Here is a 20,655-nt window from a genome sequence, read left to right on the forward strand (position 1 = left end):
GCAGAAAACGTTCCTAACCTGGTAAAGGAAAAAATCATGCAAGTTCAGGAGGCACAGAGAGTCCCAAGCAAGAAGAACGCAAAGAGGCCCATGCCCAGACACATCATAATTAAAATGCCAAGAATTCAAGACAAAGAGAGAATCTTTTTTTTTTTTTTTTTTTAATGTCTTTATTGATTTCAGAGAGAGTAAAGGCGAGGGGGAGAGAGAGATGAAAACATCAATGATGAGCGAGTCATTGATCAAGCCTCCAACCCGAGCATGTGCCCTGACTGGGAATCGAACCCCAATCGCCTGGATCCTAGGTCGACGCTCAGCCGCTGAGCCATGCTCGGCCGGGCCAAAGAGAGAATCTTAAAGGCAGCTACAGAGAAGCAATCTGTTACCTACAAAGGAGATTCCATAAGGCTGTCAGCTGACCTCATGAGAAACCCTAGAGGGAGGGAATGGCATCAAGTATTCAAGGTAATGCAAAGCAAGCATCTGAAACCAAGACTGCTCTATCCAGCGAGATTATCATTCAATATAGATGGTAAAATAAAGAGCTTCCCAGACAAAAAACAGACAAACAAACAAAAAAAAAAACAAGGCTAAAGGAGTTTATACCACCAAGCCAGCATTGCGGGAAATGTCAAAGGAACTGCTGTAATAAGTAGAAATGTAGAGAGAAACATAGGCATAAAGAATTAAAATGGCAATACATAAGTATCTATCAGTAATAACCTTAAATGTAAATAGATTAAATGCTCCAATAAAAAGACATAGGGTAGCTGAATGGATAAGAAAACATGACACAAATATATTCTGTCTAGAAGAGACCCACCTCAGAACAAAAGACACACAGGATGAGTGGAAGGATGAAAAAAATGTTTCTGTGAAAATGGAAATAAAAAATCCTGGGGTAGCAATATTCATATCTCACAAAACAGACTTCAAACTGTAGGCCATAACAAGAAACAATAAAGGTCACTATTTAATACTAAAGGGATCAATCCAACAAGAGAATATAACCCTGATAAACATATAGGCACCCAATATATGAGCACTTAAATATATATTTTTAAAAAAACTTCTGGAGGACTTTAAGGATTAGGTCGACAGCAATACAGTCACAGTAGGGGACTTTAACACCCCACTGATGTCACTGGATTGATCTCCCAGACAAAAAATCAACACAGAAACAGTGAATCTAAATGACATATTACATCAGGTGGATTTAACTGACATTTACAAAACATTTCTCCCCAAAGATACAGAATATACATTCTTCTCAAGTGCACATGGGACATTTTCAAAGATAAACCACATGTTATGACACAAAACAGGTCTCTAAAATTTCATGAAGATTGAAATCATAGCAAGCATCTTCTCAGATCACAATGGCATGAACTTAGAAATCAACAACACTAAAAACATTCAAGAACACTCAAACATGAGGAGGCCAAATAGCATGTTATTGAACAATGAATGGGTCACCAATGAGATCAAGGAAGAAATAAAAAAACTTCCTGGAAACAAATAAAAATGAAAACACAACAACCCCAAATCTACGGGACACACAGAAAGCAGTTCTTACAGGACAGTTCAGAGCATTACACGCCTCCCTGAAAAAACAAGAAAAACTTTTAATAAACACTCTAACCCTACAACTTAAAGACTTAGAAAGAGAACATCAAGAAAAGCCCAGAATAAGTAGAAGAAAGTAAATAATAAAGATCAGAGCAGAAATAAATGACAAAGAGACTAAAAAAAAACAATACAAAAGATCGATGAAACCAAGAACTAGTTCTTTGAAAAGATAAACAAGATCGATGAACGTTTAGCTAGACTCATGAAGAAAGACAGAGAGAGGACCCAAATAAACAACATCAGAAATGAAAGAGGTGAAGTAACAACTTACCCAGCAGAAATACAAAGGGTTGTAAGAAAATACTCTGAACAATTATATGCCAACAAGCTGGCCAATGTTGACGAAATGGACTAATTCCTAGAAAAATGCAATCTTCTAGGGCTGAGTCGAGAAGAATCAGAGAACCTGAATGTGCCAAAAACAGCTGATGAAATTGAAGCAGTAATAGAAAAACTCCCAACACACAAAAGCTCTGGCAGGGTTGGCTTCACAGGGAAGTTGGACCAAACATTCAAAGAACTAACACTGATCCTCCTCAAACTATTCCAAAAAATCCAAGAGGAGGAAACACTTCCAAGATCTTTTTAGGAGGCAAGGATTATCCTAATTCCAAAACCAGATCAAGACACTACAACGAAGAATTACAGGCCAATATCCCTAATGAACATAGATGCTAAAATCCTCAACAAAATATTAGCAAATCAGAACCAGTAATATATTAAAGAGATCATACATCAATCCCATTCCTGGGATTTATTCCAGGAATGCAAAGGTGGTATAATATTCGCAAATCAATAAATGTGATACATCACATAAACAAAATGAAGGATAAAAGTCACGTGATCATATCAACAAACGCAGAAAAAGCATTTAATAAAATCCAACACCCAATTCTGATAAAAACTCTCAGCAACGTGGGAATATAGAAATCATACCTCAACATAATGAAAGCCATGTATGACAGACCTACAGGCAATATCATACTCAATGGGCAAAATCTAAAACCATTTCCCCTAAGAAGAGGAACAAGACAGGGGTGTCCACTTTCACCACTCTTGTTCAACATAGTACTGGGAAGTCCTCACCATAACCATCAGACAGGAAGCAAACATAAAAGGCATCCAAAATGGAAAGTAGGAGAAGGGAGTAAAACTGTCATTATTCACAGATGGCATGATATTGTACATAGAAAATCTTAAAGACTCCACCAAAAAACTACTAGATTTGATAAATGAATTTGGTAATGTAGCAGGATACAAAATTAACACCCAGAAATCAATGGCATTTTTATATACCAACAATGAACTCTCAGAAAGAGAAACTATAAAACAATCCCATTTACCATTGGAACAAAAAAATTAAGATACTTGGGAATAAACTTAACCAAGGAGATAAAAGACCTGTACTCAGAAAACTACAGGATGTTGCAAAAAGAGACAGACAAAGTTATAAACAAGTGGAAGAATATACCCTTAGCTCTGGCTGGTTTGGCTCAGTGGTTAGAGCAACAGCCCGAGGACTGAAGTGTCCCGTGTTCAATTGCAGCCAAGGGCATGTACTTCAGTTGAAGGTTCCATCCCTGGCCCCTGTTGGGACCCGTGTGTGAGGCAACCAGTTGATGTTTCTCCCTCTCTCTCTCTCTCCACCCTGTCTCCCCCCCTTTTCCACTCTTTCTGAAAAACAATGGAAAAAATATCCTTGGATGAGGATTTAAAAAGCAACAACAGCCTGGCCGGGCGTGGCTCAGCGGTTGAGCGTCGACCTAGGATCCAGGCAATCGGGGTTCGATTCCCAGTCAGGGCACACGCCCGCGTTGCAGGCTCGATCAATGACTCTCTCATCATTGATGTTTCTCTCTCTCTCTCTCCCTCTCCTTTCCTCTCTCTGAAATCAATAAAGATATATTTTTTTAAAAAACAAAAACAAAACATCAATAATATACCATGTTCATAGAGTGGCAGAATTAGCATCATTACAATGTCCACACTCCCCAAAGCAATCTATAAACTCAGTGCCATCCCTCTTAAAATACCAACAGCACATTTCACAGATGTAGAACAAATACTCCAAAAATTTATATGGAACCGAAAACCACCCCAAATAGCCACGGCAATCTTGAGAAAGAAGAACAAAGTTGGAGGGATCACAATACCAGATATCAAGTTATACTACAAAGCCACTGTAACCAAAACAGCCTGGTACTGGCACAAGAACAGATGTATAGATCAGTGGAACAGAACAGAGAACCCAGAAGTCCACCCACGCCATTATGGTCAGTTAATATCTGACAAAGGAGGAAACAACATACAATGGAGTAAAGACAGTCTCTTCAATAAACGGTGCTGGGAAAATTGGACAGGTACATGCAAAACAATGAAACTAGACCACCAACTTACACCGTACACAGGATTCAACTCAAAATGGATAAAATATTTATATGTAAGCCGTGAAATCACAAAAATCCTAGAAAAAAACTTAGCCAGCAAAATCTCTGATATCTCTCAGAGCAATAAGTTTCCCAATACATCTCCTCAGGCAAGGAAACAAAAGAAAAAATAAACAAATGGGACTACAGCAAAATAAAAAGCTTCTGCACAACAAAAGAAACCGTCAACAAAACAAAATGGGAGCCCACTGTATGGGAGAACATATTTGCTAATGACACATCTGATGAAGGGTTAATATCCAAAATATATAAGGAACTCATACAACTTAACAGAAAGAAGACACATAATCCAGTAAAAAAATGAGCAAAGGACCTAAATAGAGACTTCTCCAAAGAGGACATGCAGATGGCCAAGAGACATACGAAAAAACGCTCACAGTCGCTAATCCTCAGAGAGATGCAAATTAAAACCATAATGAGACTTCACCTCACACCTGTCACAATCAACAAATGACAGGCGCTGGAAAGGGTGTGGAGAAAGGGGAACCTGGTACACTGCTGGTGGGAATGCAGACTGGTGCAGCCACTATGGAAAACAGTATGGAGTTTCCTCAAAAAATTAAAAATGGAACTGCCTTTTGACACAGTGATCCCACTTCTGGGACTATATCCTAAGAATCCTGAAACACTAATCAGAAAGAATATATGCTCCCCTATGTTCAAAGCACTGCAATTTACAAAAGCTAAGATCTGGAAACAGCCCAGGTGCCTATCAGTAGATGAGGGGATAAAAAAGCTGTGGGACATTTAGACCATGGAGTACTATGCAGTTGTAAAAAAGAAGGATCTCTTATCCTTTGGGACAGCATAGAGGGACCTGGACAGTAGTATGCTGAGCGAAATAAGCCAGGCAGAGACAAGTACTGCAAGATTTCACTCATATGTGGGAACTAATGAACAAAATAGATCCAGATACATAGAAGCATGGAACAGACTGAGGGATCTCAGAGGGAAGGGAGAGGTGGGGGAGTGGCTGGGGAGAGATTAACTAAAAGATTTATATGTATAGAGGCAAAACCCATGAACACAGAGAATACGAGAAAGGGCTGGGTTGGGGATGGACATATTCTGGGTGGATGAGATCAATGGGGGGGAGGGGAACATCTGTAATACTTTGAACAATAAAGATACATTTAAAAAATAAATAAATAAAATGATGGCATCATTTTCAATAGTAATTACAAAAGGCATGTTAGACGGAATGAGTTTTCAAACCCTTTAAAGGAAACACTAGAACTGATTATACTGAAATATTATAATTCGTAAAAGTTCAACAGCAAGACACTTATAAACTGTTTTTAATATACACACACAATCCAAACTTATGAATTATTGAAGAGTTGAATAACATCTAAAATTTATCAATATTATTACCCTGAATTCAGAAAGAAGACTAAGGCTGTACAAAATTGCATCCAATATGATACTCTGTATAACCCCAACAGTATCACTGAATATAATTTTGATTATCCATATCTGTAATGAAAGCACAAACACTTTTATCAGATGGACATACACCAAGTTGGAATTTTCTCCAAAAATAAAAAATATAACTACCATATGATGCCACAACGCACGTCTGGATATGTGTCCAAAAGAATTCAAAGCAGGATTTCAGAGAGCCATTTGCACACACCCACTCATTGCTGCATTTTTCACAACAGCCAAGAGCAAGCCCAGTGTCCACCAGCAGATGGACAGATAACGAAAGTGTGGTCAGTACATACAGGAGCCTTGAAAAGGAGGAAACGGCGTCACATGCTACAGCGTGGTTCAACCTCTAGGACATTACGTTAAGCGAAGTGAGCGAGTCGCAACAGGACAAATACTGTGTGACTCCACTCACACAAAGTATCTAAAGTAGTCAAAGTCATAGAAACAGAACGTAGAAAGGTGGTTGTCCAGACCTAGGGGAGGCAGTGGGAGAATTAGTGTCTAATCTGTGTAATCCAGGGTTGAGAAAAGAAAATTTTCTACAGCCATGCAAGTATGGTTGACACCACTGAAAGGTACACATAAGAATGGTGAAGATGGTTTTAGAAAGGAAGAATTGGCACGGCCGGGCGTGGCTGAGCAGTTGAGCATCGACCTAGAATCCAGGTGATTGAGGTTTGATACAACCCACAAAATGGGAGAATTTTGTGGCAATCGTATCTCTGGAAAGACATTTTTACTTAGAACACTTGAAGAACTCTTACAGCTCACTAGTAAAAGACAAACCAACTAAAAGTTGGCAAAGGAGGAATACACATTGCTCCAAAGAAGACATACACATGGCCAGTAAACCCACGAGGAGATGCTCAACATCAGGGAAACGCAAACCTCCACTCACAGTGAGATGCCACTGCAGAACCACGAGGGTGGTGACAGGTGTTGCTCCTGTGTCGCTGGGATTTCCCCAGGATGCCAGGGCTTCTTCAAGGGGACTTATTCCTAGTGGAGGAGGAAGTTTCTGGAGCCAAACCCGCATGGTGCCCCTGGGCTGTCCCACTTTTCCTCACGGGAAAACAGGTGAAGTATGACTCGTTCCCAGGCTCTCTGTGGACGTCCAGTGAGCTACAAGGAGGTGCAGCAGCAGAGAGCGCTGAGCACACAGGGAGCCCCTTCTCTGTATGAGCATCCTGACTTCCATGCAGGAGTGGTGCGATGGCATCGTCATTTTCACAGATTCTACTTGAGTCGCTAGTAACGCCAACCTGCTTCCTACCTCATGGACTGTCCTGCAAAGCCTCCTGTCAAGTTTGTTTTTCTGTAATAAAGAATGTTGGCTGCGATGAAAATATGAAACACTTGTTCCCCTTCCTTCCCATTGCACCTACCCCAAGGACTAATGTGCACATATCTGCAAGATTCCACGTAGCCCTTGGACTTGGACACACCCACAGTTGAAGCAGCGATGGGCCTCCAGTTGGCCCCACTGTGCAGGTTCCAGGGAGATTTCAGAGCTCACAGGGCTCAGAGGAGGGGGCAGCCCAGGCTCTGCCTGCCCCTGGGAACTTGTTCATCCAAACAAGGACTCAGAAGGCAGGAAGGGCCAGGCTACTGAGGCCAGGCACAGAGACACCCAAGGGCCAGGTGTGAACCTGATGGTGGTGACTGAGGGCCCAGGGCACACAGGGCGGAGCAAGTAAACTCCCTTCAAACACGACTCCCTCAGTGTTCCTAACAACCCTGGGAGGGGAATGTGTTACCCTCTTTCACCACGAACACCCTGAAAGCTGATAAGTCACAGCGCTAATTTGCACCAATGAACAAGCGTCCAACCTGTCCGTCACACACCACATTTGCATCCAGTGCCTGCCACCCTGGGCAGAGACACATCCGGCAGGCATGTGGGTAGGATGCTCACTGAGGAGGGGTGGCAGCTTCTGGACCAGCCCCACAGCACTCACTGAGTCTGGCACAATGTCTGAGCCCCTCTCTCTGTGTCGAGGCCCAGCTGCACAGGGAGGGGGCAGCAGGGGGAAGCGTGGCCAAGGTGAGAAGTCTCCTTCGAAAAGTGCGGTGGGTGCTGCCCACCACATGGGAGGAGGGAAGGCAGCAGAGGAGGACCTGTGGGCTGACCCTGGATTTTGTGGGATGGGGTGAGAGCCCTGACATGAGTCTATTCTAGCCCAGCTCTTTATGGGGCCCAGGCCTCTTTTGGACCTGCAAGGCTTCAGCCCCATCCCACCGCTGCTGCTGGACCACCGCCCTGGGCCTCAGCTTGGTGTCATGGCTGGAGCTGGGGCCGTGCTCAGCGAGCCTCAGCTGTCCCAGCCACCCAGAGCCGAGGCAAGGAAACAGAGCTTAAACTTGGGGAAGAGGCCCTGGCCAGGAGGCAAGGGGGTGAGGGCAGGGCATGGCCACGTGGGAGCAGAGCTGGGACAAGGCAGTTCTGCAGACAGGAGTCCCCTTCCTGGTTCAGCTCCTGTCCCACACTGTTTGCTCATCTCACCCTTACCTCCGGATCGAGTACTCTGCTTTGATTGTGAGGTCTCCACCAGTGCCCAGAGCAAGGTGACTGGGGACCCCTGCCTCAGCCTGGACCTCCAGCTCCCACCTGCCCTGGGCCCACACACACCCGAGCCCCTACTGCCCCTGCTGGTTGTGCGGGTGAAACTGGGCCACAGTGTGTTAGGAAAAGTTTCCCAGGCGATTGTAAATCTGCGCAGCATCTATTCCCTCAAGGGTCCAGCCATGGTTGGGAGGGAAGATACAGTAGTTGTGGGGTGTCCTTGAAGACTGTGGTCCCTGAGCCCAGTCCCCCAGCCACAGCAGATGGGTCCTACTCCTTCAGTTGGACAAGATTCCACCCCACAGAAATCTCGAAAGGGACTTGGGAACCTCCACACCCACTGTCATTTCCCGTGTACCCACCTTGAACAGGAGTGTCACCATTTCTCTCTTGCAACTTCCTTGTTCCGGCCTCACCCCTCCACCCCCTCCACTTCAATCACCCCACTGACACTAGAGGATGCTTCTCCTGCCAGGAGGCCCAGAGGTAGACAGCCTGTCTTCTGAGGTCAAGCCTTTTCCGCTCCTCTCAGGCCTCAAGCCTCCGGCCTCAGGCCAGCGTTGGGAGCAGAATTGACAGCGGGATCCCTGGGGATTAGACAGCTGTGCGCCCCCAGGAGCAGTGGGAAGGAGTCCCTGTCAATCTGGAAGAATGGACTGAAGGTTCAAGGGGCACCCATAGCACCCATGACCTCCCACATCCTTCCTTCCTCTCAGGTCCCCTCTCCAGGGAGCAGCACAGACCCGAGTATGGAGACAGAGGCCCTTAGAGCATTTTCACACAATCCATCTTTATTCATAACAGATACACAATCTCCCAAAGGTGTCGCCCCTACCCCCACCCCCAGGCCCACCCCCACCCTAACCGGCCTTCCCTCCCTCCCTGCCTCCCACCCTCCCATGTCAGTAGAACAGCCAGGATCAGCCCTGGGATGAGAAGGAGCCCTTGACTCCTCTGGGGGACAGCCAGGTCACATCTAGTCTGGGATCCTCCACGGGCTGGCAGAGGGAGGGACTCCCCACTGCTCCATACTGGCTGCAGTGCCGCTTCCTCCAGCTCCCTGTGACAGACTCGTCACACTTTCTCTTTTGAGGCTGTGAGGGGCCAACCAGCCCCAAAGCCACTGTTGGCCTCCCGCAGACCCCGAGGTAGGCCCCTGGCAGGGGGGTCTTCTCAGCACGGGCTGGGCTTCGAGCCAGAGCGCGCTTCCCAGGCTTGGAAGCTGGAGGTGAAGCTCGCGTGAGCCCTAGTGTCTGACAGAACTGGGACTGGGCAGCTCCCCGGGGCCCCCGACCTCCAGGGCGCACAGGGCCCGAGGCAGGGACAGGACTCAGAGAGAGCCGACAGGGCAGCAGGCTCCTAGGAGAGGCCCAGAGGAAGGCCAGGCTGGGGAGGTCCTCCTCATCCGCACTGGACCTGCCCTCTGGCCCCAGAGTCTCGGCAACAAGCGAGGTCTCTCTGGGAATGGAGGCGTCCCTGGGTCCCAGTCCAGAGTAAGCCTGCCCGTGACCCTGGGGAGGAGAGGGGGTGCCTGGAGCAAAGAGTGGTGGGTACTCCTGACGTCCTGAAGAGACAGCAAACGCCTTGGGCCTGGACAGGTGGGCCTCTGCTCGGCAGTCACTTTGACGGTCCTTGAAGTCAGTGTCTGGTGGGCAGGCTTTGTCACTGACCCCGAGCTGGGGGCCATGGTCACGCCTCTGAGCATCTTGGCCAGCTGCAGACTCAGAAGGTCTTGAGTCCAACAGGGGAGCACCGTGACTCGGGGGTGCCTGCCCACCCTCCTGCTCCCCCGATGCCAGGAGTCGCTTCTCTACCAGCTGGGGGAAGAGAGGGACAGTGACTGGCTCTGCACACAGGTGTGCGAGGAGGAGGAGCGTGGGTGATGGGACAATGGGATTGGGGGGAAGGGGGCGCCACTGTGATTCAAATACAAAACAGACATGTGGCTCTCCTGCCATCCCCTGGGCCATATTCCCAGCTGTGTGTCCTTCCCTCCCCTTCCTTCCCACCCTCTCTTTCCTGTCACTCTCTTCTCTCCATAGTCCCCTCCTCTTGTGGTCCTGCACTGCACCCACCCCAGGGCTGGCCTCTCAGCGGGCCGTGCCTACAGGCAGGGTGGGGTTGACAGAGTCCAGTGGGCCCTGTTCTGGGTTGCTCCCTGCCTTGGTTTACCTGGGTGCTCCCTGGTGTCCCCCCAACCCTGAACTACCTGGCATCCCTCCCTCACCTAGGGCCTGTCCTTTCCTCCAACTCACCTGGGGTCCCACCCTCCCCTGGCTCACCTGGGAAGGAGTCAGTCCTTCCTCCCGATCCAACTCCTCAGCTAGGGCCAGGGGATCCTGCCGCGTGTCCGGGGAAAGCAATTGTTTTACGAATCCGAGGTGAATGACCTCATCCACCTGAGACAGAAGGAAGAGGCAGTGAGCACCCTTGGCAGGGAGTAACCTGTGAGTCAGCAGGACCTGGAGGACAAGCGAGAAAGCAAAGACCCACCCCATCCTCCTGCACACAGTGGGTGTTTTACTCTGTCACAGTCATCAGCCACGCACAGACACACATAGAGACACACAGGCAGACACACACACCCGCTTACATGCAAAGACAAGGGCACAACCACATACACACAGATAGCACACACCGCACAGAGCACACACACAACACACACACATGCGCACACAGACACACACACAGACACACAGACACACACACACTCACGCACCAAGCTCAGGAACAAAGAAGAGACCTCAGGCCCTGGGTGCTGGAGTCCACCCTCCGGAATCCTATAGACCCCAGAGCTCAGAGCCAGCCCACCTCGGCGACAAAGTCTTGCTGGCAGCACAGCTGGTCCAGGTAGCTCAGGAGACCCTTGTCCGGCAGCAGGTCCTTTCCTCCATCCTCCCATTCTCCACCTGGCTCCCCTGCAGCTGAGTGGCCCAGCCCCAGCAGCTCGTCCATGAGGTCCATGTACTCCTGCACGGCCGCGGGGGGGATCCCATTGGGTGACTCCGTCTCCTGGGGCCACTGGGGTGTGCGGGCTCGCTGGGCCGTGGGTGCAGCCTTCCTGGGAGTGGGAGCTGGGCAGAGAGGGAAGAGGAGGGGGGTGAGGGGATAAGGCTTCCACCTCCTGAGCACTCGATGGTGAGGGCAGTGTTTGGGGGCATTAACATGAGTGTGGCTGGGTCAGGACCACCTGAAGCTGTGTGACCGCGTGAGGGGACAGGGCCCAGGGGAGCATCCAAGAGAGTTCTGTGTGAGGACATGTGGAGCCACCGATTCTCCAAGGGGCCCGCCACCCAGCCCGCCTCTCAGCAGACTTTCTGTTGGGTCCTCTGACAGGGAGGTGGGAGAGGGGTTAAGAAAATTGACCAGGTCCAGACCCCATGGTGACAAAGGGCGGCTAAGGCTCTGGCTCTCAGGGCTGTTTCAGTTGAAAGATCAGAGCCCCTTGAAGGAAAAGGACCGATGTGGGTGGGGAAGGGGCCTGCCCTAGGCTCTGTTGCTTTGGCCGGGGGTCCTGTGGGATCCTGCTGGCGTACCTGGCTGTGGGCCCACCACTGGGGCTCGGGGCCCCCGAGGATCAGGTCTCAGTGGGGCTGGAGGAGGCTGTCCCTGTGCCCCCTTCTTTAACTGCAACTTCTGAAACCGCATTTCCTCCTGCGCCTCGAACTCCATGAACCTGGGGGGTGAGGGGCACGGGCTGAGCTGAGAAGGAGGCCGCCGGGGCCCATCACAGGCAACAGCTGATGGAGGGAGGGGAGAGCCAGGGCCTTGGGGCTGTCAGGGCCAGGCCACCGAGGACGCAGGAGGCGGGCTGGCGGGGCACATGCCCTGCACAGCCCCTCTGGGTAGAGTCTGACCCCACTGGGCTGGGCACCTTCGCCCCAGCCTGTCTTGGGCCTTCATGTCCAGCCAAGGAAGGGTCAAGGTCAGAGGAGGGTGGAGCTCGCGGGGGGGTAAGACAGAAGCACCCACGCTCTGAAGGTGAGGGAGAGCCTTCCAGAGGAGAAGGGCCTCTGGGCTGTGAGGACCGTGTGCTGGCCGCCAGCCCTCCGCCCAGCACCCTCTCTGAGGAGCATCATCACAGCTGGACCCTGCCTTGCAGTGGGCCCACCACCCACTGCAGTCAGCTCCCCTGCCCACAGCTGTTGGGAACAAGGCCCCTGACTCACTTGTCTGCCATCTCGTGATAGATCCTCCTGTCAAAGTTGCTTTTGCCCTGCCACGCGTGCACGGCCCGCCACATTCCCTCCTCCAGCGCCATGGTGGGCTTCAGGCGGGACAGGGACCGGAGCTCTGGGCTGTGTGTAATGCCTCAGGGTCAGTCCGGGGCTACAGCCTGCCCTCCACCCGCCTGACCACCCCAGCTCTGAGGAGCACATGTCCCCAGCCCTCCCAGCATGACTGAGCGCTGGCCGGGGAGGGGGAGGCGTCTGTGTGTGAAAGACAACCCGTCCCGGCTACTGTGGTTACTGCCTCACATTCGCGCCAGCCATGAACCTGGACTCGAGGCTGACCGTCCACTCCCACCCTATAGCTGGGACACCACCCACAGACCTTCCTGCCAGTATCCCGGGGTCAGCCAGCCTGCACGCCCCTCCCACGTTCCTCGTTGAGGTGAGAGCTCCAGGTGAGCCCTGCGCCCTGCCCAGGGCACTCACATGAGAAAGCAGGAAAGAGCTTCCACATCAGGACTCTGGGGAAGGTGCTCCCGGGCCAGGGCCTTGAAGCACTGCCAACGTCGGAAGTTCACGTACACACTCTTGGGGTTGCAGGAGTCATCTGGCGAGGCCTTGGGCCGGGAGGTGCCCTGGCTACCTTCCCTGGAAGCCCCATGTGGCCGTGCCCCAGGGTTCATCGAGGTCACGATGGGGGCCAGCTGGGCAGCTGGTGGTGGAGCTTGAGCTGGAAGGCTGGGAAGCCAGCCTCCCTCGCTGGCGTGGGTGGCCCCAAAAGTCGACGTGGGCATAATGGTTTCCACCGCAGAGGCCTCCAAGAAGAGGGGTGCAGGACACACAGCACCCTCACAGTGGGCCCCTGGAACATCCCAGGCGAGGGGGGCCTGACTCAGGACAATGATCTGAGTCTGGGGGTTCGGTGGTCGGCCCCCTTCTGACCTGACCTGGTCCATGATGTTGCAGGTTCCAGTCCCAACCGGGCCTTGACCAGCGTCTCCTGCCACCAGAGGTGCCCTGGGCAAAGCCGGCAGCACCGAGGGGCGGCCAGGAGGGAACGACAGGGTCGCGAGTGACTGCAGATGCTGCTCCCAAGATGGCCTGTGTGCAGGGCCAGTACTGGGCGCAGGAAAGGCCTGTGCTGTGAAAGGAGTGGTGGAGGCGCCAGGGTTCAGGGGCACATCCGCTCCCCGCACTGCAGATGCTGTTGAGACAAAGGGGATGGGTGAATGGAGCAGGACAGCCAGCCAACGGGACTGAGGCGCTCTGGGTCCCCTTAGACAACCGGGAATCAGAGCAGTGAGTCTCAACACGAGGGCCATTTGGATGGGGCAAACTGTGGAGTTTGCAAGTGTCCTCAAGTCACTGTCATGCTCTGACCTCCAGGTGAGAATTGTGCCCCTGGAGAGCCTGCTCCCTGACCACTGTCTGTGAGAAGGATCAGCCCAGCCAGCGCTGACTGAGAGCCTCCCTAAGGACTCCCGGGCACCCCGCCCTGCCAGCCTCAGAGACTGTCGCCCAAGACATGGCACTGGGCAGAAATCCACCCTATGGGAAACGACCCTACACTAGCGGTAGCGACCTTGTCCAAGGTAAGTTCTAGGCTCCCAAAGGGCCTTTGAGGATAGTAGGTGTCTGGACACATCCCCGCTCAGAGGCACTCAAGCAGACCCATGTCCAGGGGAACAAGCTACACACCACGTGCCCCTAGTTGCTCAGGACAGGCGTCCTTGGACATTCACTAAGGACACAGGGGAGCACCTTCCTGCCTCTGTGCTACTCCCCTCGCCCCCTTTCAAAAGGGACCCGCCTTCACCGACCTTCCAAGGGAAACCAACCACGCTCCACATCCGTTTTGTGTCCCTGAAGCAGGACCTGGACTATGGGCAGAGCCCTCGTCTCAAAGGTAAAAGGCCCGGCAGGGGGTGCGCCCTGAGATACACGACAAGGGGAAGTGGGTCCGAAGAACTGAGCTGCCACAATGCGGGAACAGTTGGGGACAACTCGGGGGCACCGAGCCCCATGTTGGTGGAAGTTACCCGTTGCCCTGCCCCTGCGGAATCCGAGACAAGCAGCAGCTCCCTGGGCTGAGAAGTGAGCTCTGGGCTGGAGGCAGTGGAGGAGCCCTGGGCTGCAGCCGGTGGAGGGCCTTCCAGCCCAGCCCTCGGGGAGGTCATTTCATTGTAGACTTGGCCACGGACCGCCCCACTGGACAACTTTCTGGCTAAGACCCCTCTTCTCACTGCCCCCATTGGCTCTAGCACACTCAGCTCGCATCCCTTAGAGAGAGATGGTGGGGCAAGCTCCAGGAGCCTGAAGAACAGCACAGAGGACTAGGCTTTCCCGTGACCCTCCCTGTGCCACCACCACGACATAACCCACCACTCCCTCCACACACACATGTCCAAGTGGCTTGTCTCCCCTCTAGAAAGAATCCATGTGCCTGCTGCCGCCCCTTCTCCACACCCAGGAATTTCCCCGGAGTCACCCCTATCCACCTCTGAGGAGCCCTCCTGTCCAGGGCTGTCACAAGTTTCCACTGGCTCCCAGCCTCCCTGGGTGACAGGTCCTTGGAAGCCCAGTGGTGTCTCCTTGCCCTACTTCAGTTCCAACCGTGTTCCCCCAGCGGAAGTGTCACCTTTTAATTCCAAGTTTTGAGGGACAGTTTCAGTTTTTAAATCACTGCCCCCCTCAATCTATTGGCTTACCTCCTACTGAAGCCATCCCCACAGGCTCAGGCGCTGGCCACCGCTGCCTAGTAGCCTCCACAAAGAGAAAATGCTAGCACAGGACCCAGAGAGTGACCTGCTCCAACAGATGCTCAGCATCCAGTGGAGGGAAGGGTTTGGATTTAAACAGCAGAATGTAGGACCCCAGACATTCTACAGCGGGGGAGGGGCAGGGGCAGGTGGGCCTGGGTGGGGGAGGGAGGGGAGACATTCCATGGAGGGTCTGGCAGGTAGGCAAGAACCAGCAGTTCCTTTCAGATTTTACGTGGCTATAGGATTGCTGTGTCTCTTTAGGCAATTTACACAGTGGTGGTTTTAGTTTCATTTATTTAATTTTATTTTTTTCAAAATATACTTTAATTGATTTCAGAGAGAGGACGGGAGAGGGAGAGAGAGATAGAAGCATCAATGATGAGAGAGACATTGATCGGCTGCCTCCTGTACCCCCCCACTGGGGATCGAGCCCACATCCGGGGCATGTGCCCTGACCGGGAATCGAACCTCCATCTCCTGGATCCTAGGTCGATGCTCAAGCGCTGAGCCACGCCAGCTGGGCTATACTGGTGTTTTTACATTCACGGCACAAAGGCTTTACTCAATGTGACTTTATTTCAGTTCTTGATCCATTCACCTAGATTTGGGCCCCTCCACCTGCTTCCTACGTGGCTCTCTGCTCACCTCAGCACAGGCTCCACTTTCTGGACAAAATTCAGAATATACTCCTGAGGAAATAATGGGAACTGATGGCCGCAGGGGACCCAGTCCGCAGAAATTAGGACCCACTCCGCAGACCCAGCATGTTGGGTGCTGTGTGCACGTCCTTCTTAAGGAATCAGGTCTGTGCCCCAGGTGCCCTCCAGCGCTGGGGCTCTGCAGGCTGCAGCCGGCCCAGCCTCACCAACGATGCCCTTTGCTCCCCGGTCCATCAGGGCAGCGCCAGTAGCCTGCACGGCAAGACCAGAATCACTGCTTTCTGCTTCTCAGTATTATGCTGTTCAGTGTTTAATATTTTTACCTTTTGAATGATTTTAATGTAACGTTTTATAGAAATAATGACTTTGCATAGGTCACAAACTGCAAAATGGAAAATGCAGTGATGAGTCTTTCTCCCACCGCTTTCTCCTCTTGCAAATGACCGGGAAGAGGGTCAGATGATTTCTGTTTCCTTGGAAAGTATGACAAACTCAGGTCAGGGAGCTGATTCTGCTACTACATATACATGTTCCATTGCCATCTGCAATTCTGCAATATAATATGAAAAAGGAGGGAGGGGAGGGAGAAATTGTTCCCGTGCTACCTGCTGTGTCACTGGAAACTGGCCAGGCTGTCAAGTGTCATAACCACAGCTCTGCAATGGAAACACCTGTGAATCAGCATTCACTGAAAAGCCTCCCGTCCTAAATAAACGCACCCAGGCAAACACTCCCGCACAGCGAGTGCGTCTGGAAAACCTCCAGGGACGGAGTGAGGCGCAGTCTCTCTCGAGCGTTTCCCGGGTCTAAAGTTCTTGGCCAGAACTGTGGGGTGGAACCCCCAGACTCGCCGGGAGGAAGGCCCCCTCCTTAGACACCAGGGACAGGCAGCGCGGAGGGCCCGGGGCGCTCGCCCGGCGCAGGGCATGGGCTCTGGGCGCGCCCCTCCCAGACCCAGGAGGGCGGCAGCTGAGCGCGCGGGTTGCGCGTTTGCAATTTTGAAATCGCGGGAGCTCGCTGCACGCTCGCTGGTTTGCACGACGGAGAGTCAGGGAGGCTCCCGAGGGCCAGGACCTGCCCTCGAAGCTTCCCAGGCGCCCCCGCCCTGCGCCTCTCTCCTCCCCTGCAGGGGCGCCTGGGCCTTCCCAGGGCGCCTCGCGCCAGGACGCAGGGGCACGCCCCCTGGGGGCGGGGCTCCGCCCTGCAACGGCTCCCAGCGTCCGTTGCGGCGGTTGGCTGTGGTTGGTGCGCATGCGCTTGCGCGCACCTAGGGTCCCAACGGCTGTCCTGGCCCCGCGGGGCTGCGGGCGCCGGGCCTGGCATGGCGGCCTGCAGAGTCCGTTAGGTGACCATGGAGGTGAGGGGCGCGCGGGCTCTTCACCCCTCAGGCGTCCCCCCTTCGCTGTTGTTCGCCCTGTGGGCTGTCTGTGCCGGGTGTGTGTTCAGGTGACCCCGGGAACTGGCCCCGCGGGCACCTGGCTGTGCGGGGGGCGGGGCGGGGCCTGCGGGGCGCCGCGGGGCTGACGGGGCCTGCGAGCCGGGCACCTGCGGGCCGTCCGGTGTCCCTGCGTTCAGACTCTATTTGCCTTGGTGGTTTTGAGCAGCTGTCTGGGCCTGTTTCACTCTCCCGAGGGCACGTCGGTGCCTGTTGTGCAGGACAGGTGGGTGCTGGGTGCTGGTGTCAGGTCGTGTTTGTGGGACTTGATGTGGGGGCGCGTGTGTGAGTGGCTGTGGGACTGTGTTCTGCGAGACGGAGGAGTGAGTTGTGGGTGAGAGTGGGGAGCGTGGGGTCGTGCATGTGCAGGTCGTGTGGCATTGCACGTGTATTGGGACATGGGTATAGGGTGATATTTGCATATTTGTCGTGTGCTGGGTATTTGTGCGTGTGTTTGGGGCCTGTGGAGAGTTGTGTGCGTGTTGAGTTCCGTGTGTATTTGAGGGCCATCGCTGTTTGGAGGGATATTTGCTGGAGCTACGTGTTTGTAGTTTTCCGTAGGGGCCTCTAAGGCTCACATATTTCGGGAATTGAGTATTTTGTGTGTTGGGAATAGGTTTCGACCGTGCGGCAAATAAAGACCAAGGAATGGAAAGTAGTGGGCGAGGCCACTTCGCTCCTGCAGAAGGGCCGGCGCTCCCGGGCCAGGCGGCGAGCGCACCCCCGGGGCGCGCCTGGGCTCTGAGCCCGCCCCGAGCGCCCTGCGCCAGCCCTGTGGTCAGGGGGAGGCCTCCCAGTCTAAGCCCACAGCCTGACTGGGAAACCGCGCGTGGGGAGCGGGCCCTTGGGTTGGACAATTGCCTGCACATACTCTGAGTACAAGTGGGGGCTGCCACGGTGAAATGGGGGGTGTAAGGGGGGCATCTATTCAGTTTGGCCTGTCCTAATCCCTTTGACAGAAAAGATGATTTCCTTCTCACATGTGTCTATAATGGAGAGACGGGTTTCTTTGCTTATGTAGGGGAGTGGGAGACTTGTATCTGTTCGTAGGCGGTGGTGTGTGTGATATGGTTGTCAGTGTTTGTGGATGTGAGAGCTGAGTCGTTAGCTAGGGGTAATCTGGTATTTGGAAGTTGTTTCATAGGTGGTTTGCTGGAGATATTTCTGTGTGTTGCGCATGCATACTGGTTTGTGTGTATATCCATCACCGGGTGCGTGGATTGTCAGTTTGTTCATAGGGTTGTTAGGCATATTTAAAGCATATTTCTTTGGAGAATACTAGGGTGTTTCTAGAGGTGTTTGGGAGTAGGTAGTAAGAGGTGGTCTGTGTGTATATTCAGTGAAGGTGAGGGTGGAAATGTTTGTGTATGTTCATATATATATTCCTTTTAGGTTCTCTGCCTGGGGTGGGAGTTGAGGGTCCTACCCAGTGTGTAAGTGTATGGTGTGCACATATCATATGAAAAGGGATGGGCGCACTGGAAGTGGCTCATCCTAGCCTGGGATAGTCGATGGCATACCTCTCTCCTGGGCTAGGTGTTCAGTGACTTCAGGTGAGTAGCTTGAAATGAGTCATGCTGGGGATATTTGTACCAGGTACACAGCACACAGAGTGTTCCCTGCGGCCCCCTGGCAGGGTTAGTGAGCATTCACCAGCACACCACTAGTGAAAGAATTCCCAGGCATCGGCGGGCATCTGTATGGGAGGCTCTGTGTGAATTGTGAGCGAGGCATCTGGGGCTGTGGGCCCTTGTATGTGTGCATGGACCCTGGTCATTGTAAATCATTGCACTGCTCTTAATCAGGTCGGTTCACATTTTTAGGGCCAAAGAATTGCCGCAAATGTTGGTGATTTCTGGCCCCTCTTCATGCAGATGAGTGCAGGGGTGTCTTTTCCTTAGGCAGATGGACACTTCTTTAGCATTTGTACGGTCCTGGCATCAGGGACCCTAGATGGGTGGGCCTGGTAGACAGATAGCCCTGTAGAGCAGAACCTTCACAGGTGTGTTACTGGTGTGACAGGCAGCAGTCAGGAAGTCTTGGGGCTTCCTGGACAGGAAGTCAGGTGGCCAAGTGTTCCCCAAGGCAAAGTCCCTGAGAATCAGCTGGGCAGCTACAGGTATTGTGGCCCTTCTGGGGTACGACTGGTTGGCAAGGACTCCCTTCACATGGCGTTGAGGTGGTGAACGTCTGCAGAGCCTTGTGTCCCTGGGTCCTTCTGCCCCAGGGTGGTATCTCAACTAGGTCTATCAGTAGTTCTCAACCCACCTATCTCCATGGAAACCTCAATCCTTAGGTATAGGAAGGACTTCCGGGGTCAGTGAGGTGACAGGGATGGAGGTGGGGAGGCTTTGGGCCTGTGGAGGGCTGGGGGCTGTGACCCGGAGAGACTGGGGGTGTTACTCTGAGGAGATACATGTCTCTGACATTCCCAAACCCTTTAGACGTGCTCTCCTTTCTTTTCCTAAGGCTGGGGATGCTTCTGGCAGTGAGATTAGGCTCATTTCCGCTTCCTGTTTTGCTGGTAGTATGGCCTAACCCTTTTTTCTCTATTCCATGTATAGCTGCAAACCCACCAGAGGGAACCACGTGATCAACGTAGCCACCAGCTGACCCCACAGCTGCCTCCTGGCTCCCTTAATTCCACCCCAGAATTTCTGGGCCTGCCTTCCTTATGGCAAGTCTCCTTCTGGCCTTTCTCTCTCATGGTGAATCCTCCTGACAACAGAATGTGCCAACCTCCCTTGCTTGAGTGCCCAAATAACTGCTTGTCTCACTACAAGTGGAGTCCTAGTGGCTCTCACTGCCCCCTTCACGGCCTATTCGCAATAAAATGACAGTGTGTTGCACTGATCGTATTGTGTGGTGTTGGTGGAATGGAGCTGGGTCTGCTTTTATATTTTAAAATGTTTTATATTTTAAATAAAAATGCAGTATAAAGTGTATACAAGGTATGTGTTTTGGGTTTGTTAATTTGATAGGTTTGGTTTGGTTTTGAGATGAGAAGTCACAGGCTCTGAGTTTTAGTGGGGAGGGACAGGAGTATCGCAGTATCTTGAATCAGCACTGAAAACCCCTCACCAGGTGGAGTGAATGGAAATTGCTGGAATGGCTGAGGTTGGACAGAGCTAGTTGTCCTGGGCTGATATTTTTTTGGAGTGTATGTCATTCCCCTACCTCTCCACGGACAGAAGGAATCCTCTGCTCTTTTGTCTTAAAATAATTAAAAAAAAAATTTAAATTATATATGCCATTCAATATTATATTACTGTCAGGTGTATAAGATGGGGATTAGACATTTATAGAACTTACAAAGTGATTACCCTGATAAGTCTGGCGCCCACCTGACACCAGGCATAGTTCTTACAGTGTTATAGTAAGTATTATGCTGTCCTTTATATCCCTGTAGCTGTTTTATAATTGGCAACTTGTGTATCTTTCTCCCTTCCCCCTTTTCACCCATTCTCCCAACCTCCCTCCCATCTGGCAACCATCAAAATGTTGTCTGTACCTATGAGTTTATTTCTGTTTTGTTTGTTCACTTATTTTGTTCT

General features: G+C 51.9%; 1 protein-coding gene across 1 annotated transcript; it reads right to left on the minus strand.

Annotated features, from left to right (window-relative positions):
• Positions 1-8,993: 8,993 nt before the first annotated feature.
• LOC308563597 (NUT family member 2G-like) lies at positions 8,994-13,201 on the minus strand (the record flags this gene model as incomplete). The annotated part of the gene is made up of 6 exons (XM_081150801.1): positions 8,994-9,890; positions 10,356-10,472; positions 10,885-11,147; positions 11,610-11,749; positions 12,243-12,371; positions 12,732-13,201. 6 exons carry the CDS (start codon positions 13,199-13,201, stop codon positions 8,994-8,996), a joined length of 2,016 nt encoding a protein of 671 aa, XP_081006927.1.
• Positions 13,202-20,655: the final 7,454 nt, after the last annotated feature.

The sequence above is a fragment of the Miniopterus schreibersii genome (assembly GCF_964146895.1).
Source record: "Miniopterus schreibersii genome assembly, chromosome: 11".
Taxonomy (NCBI): Eukaryota; Metazoa; Chordata; class Mammalia; order Chiroptera; family Miniopteridae; genus Miniopterus; species Miniopterus schreibersii.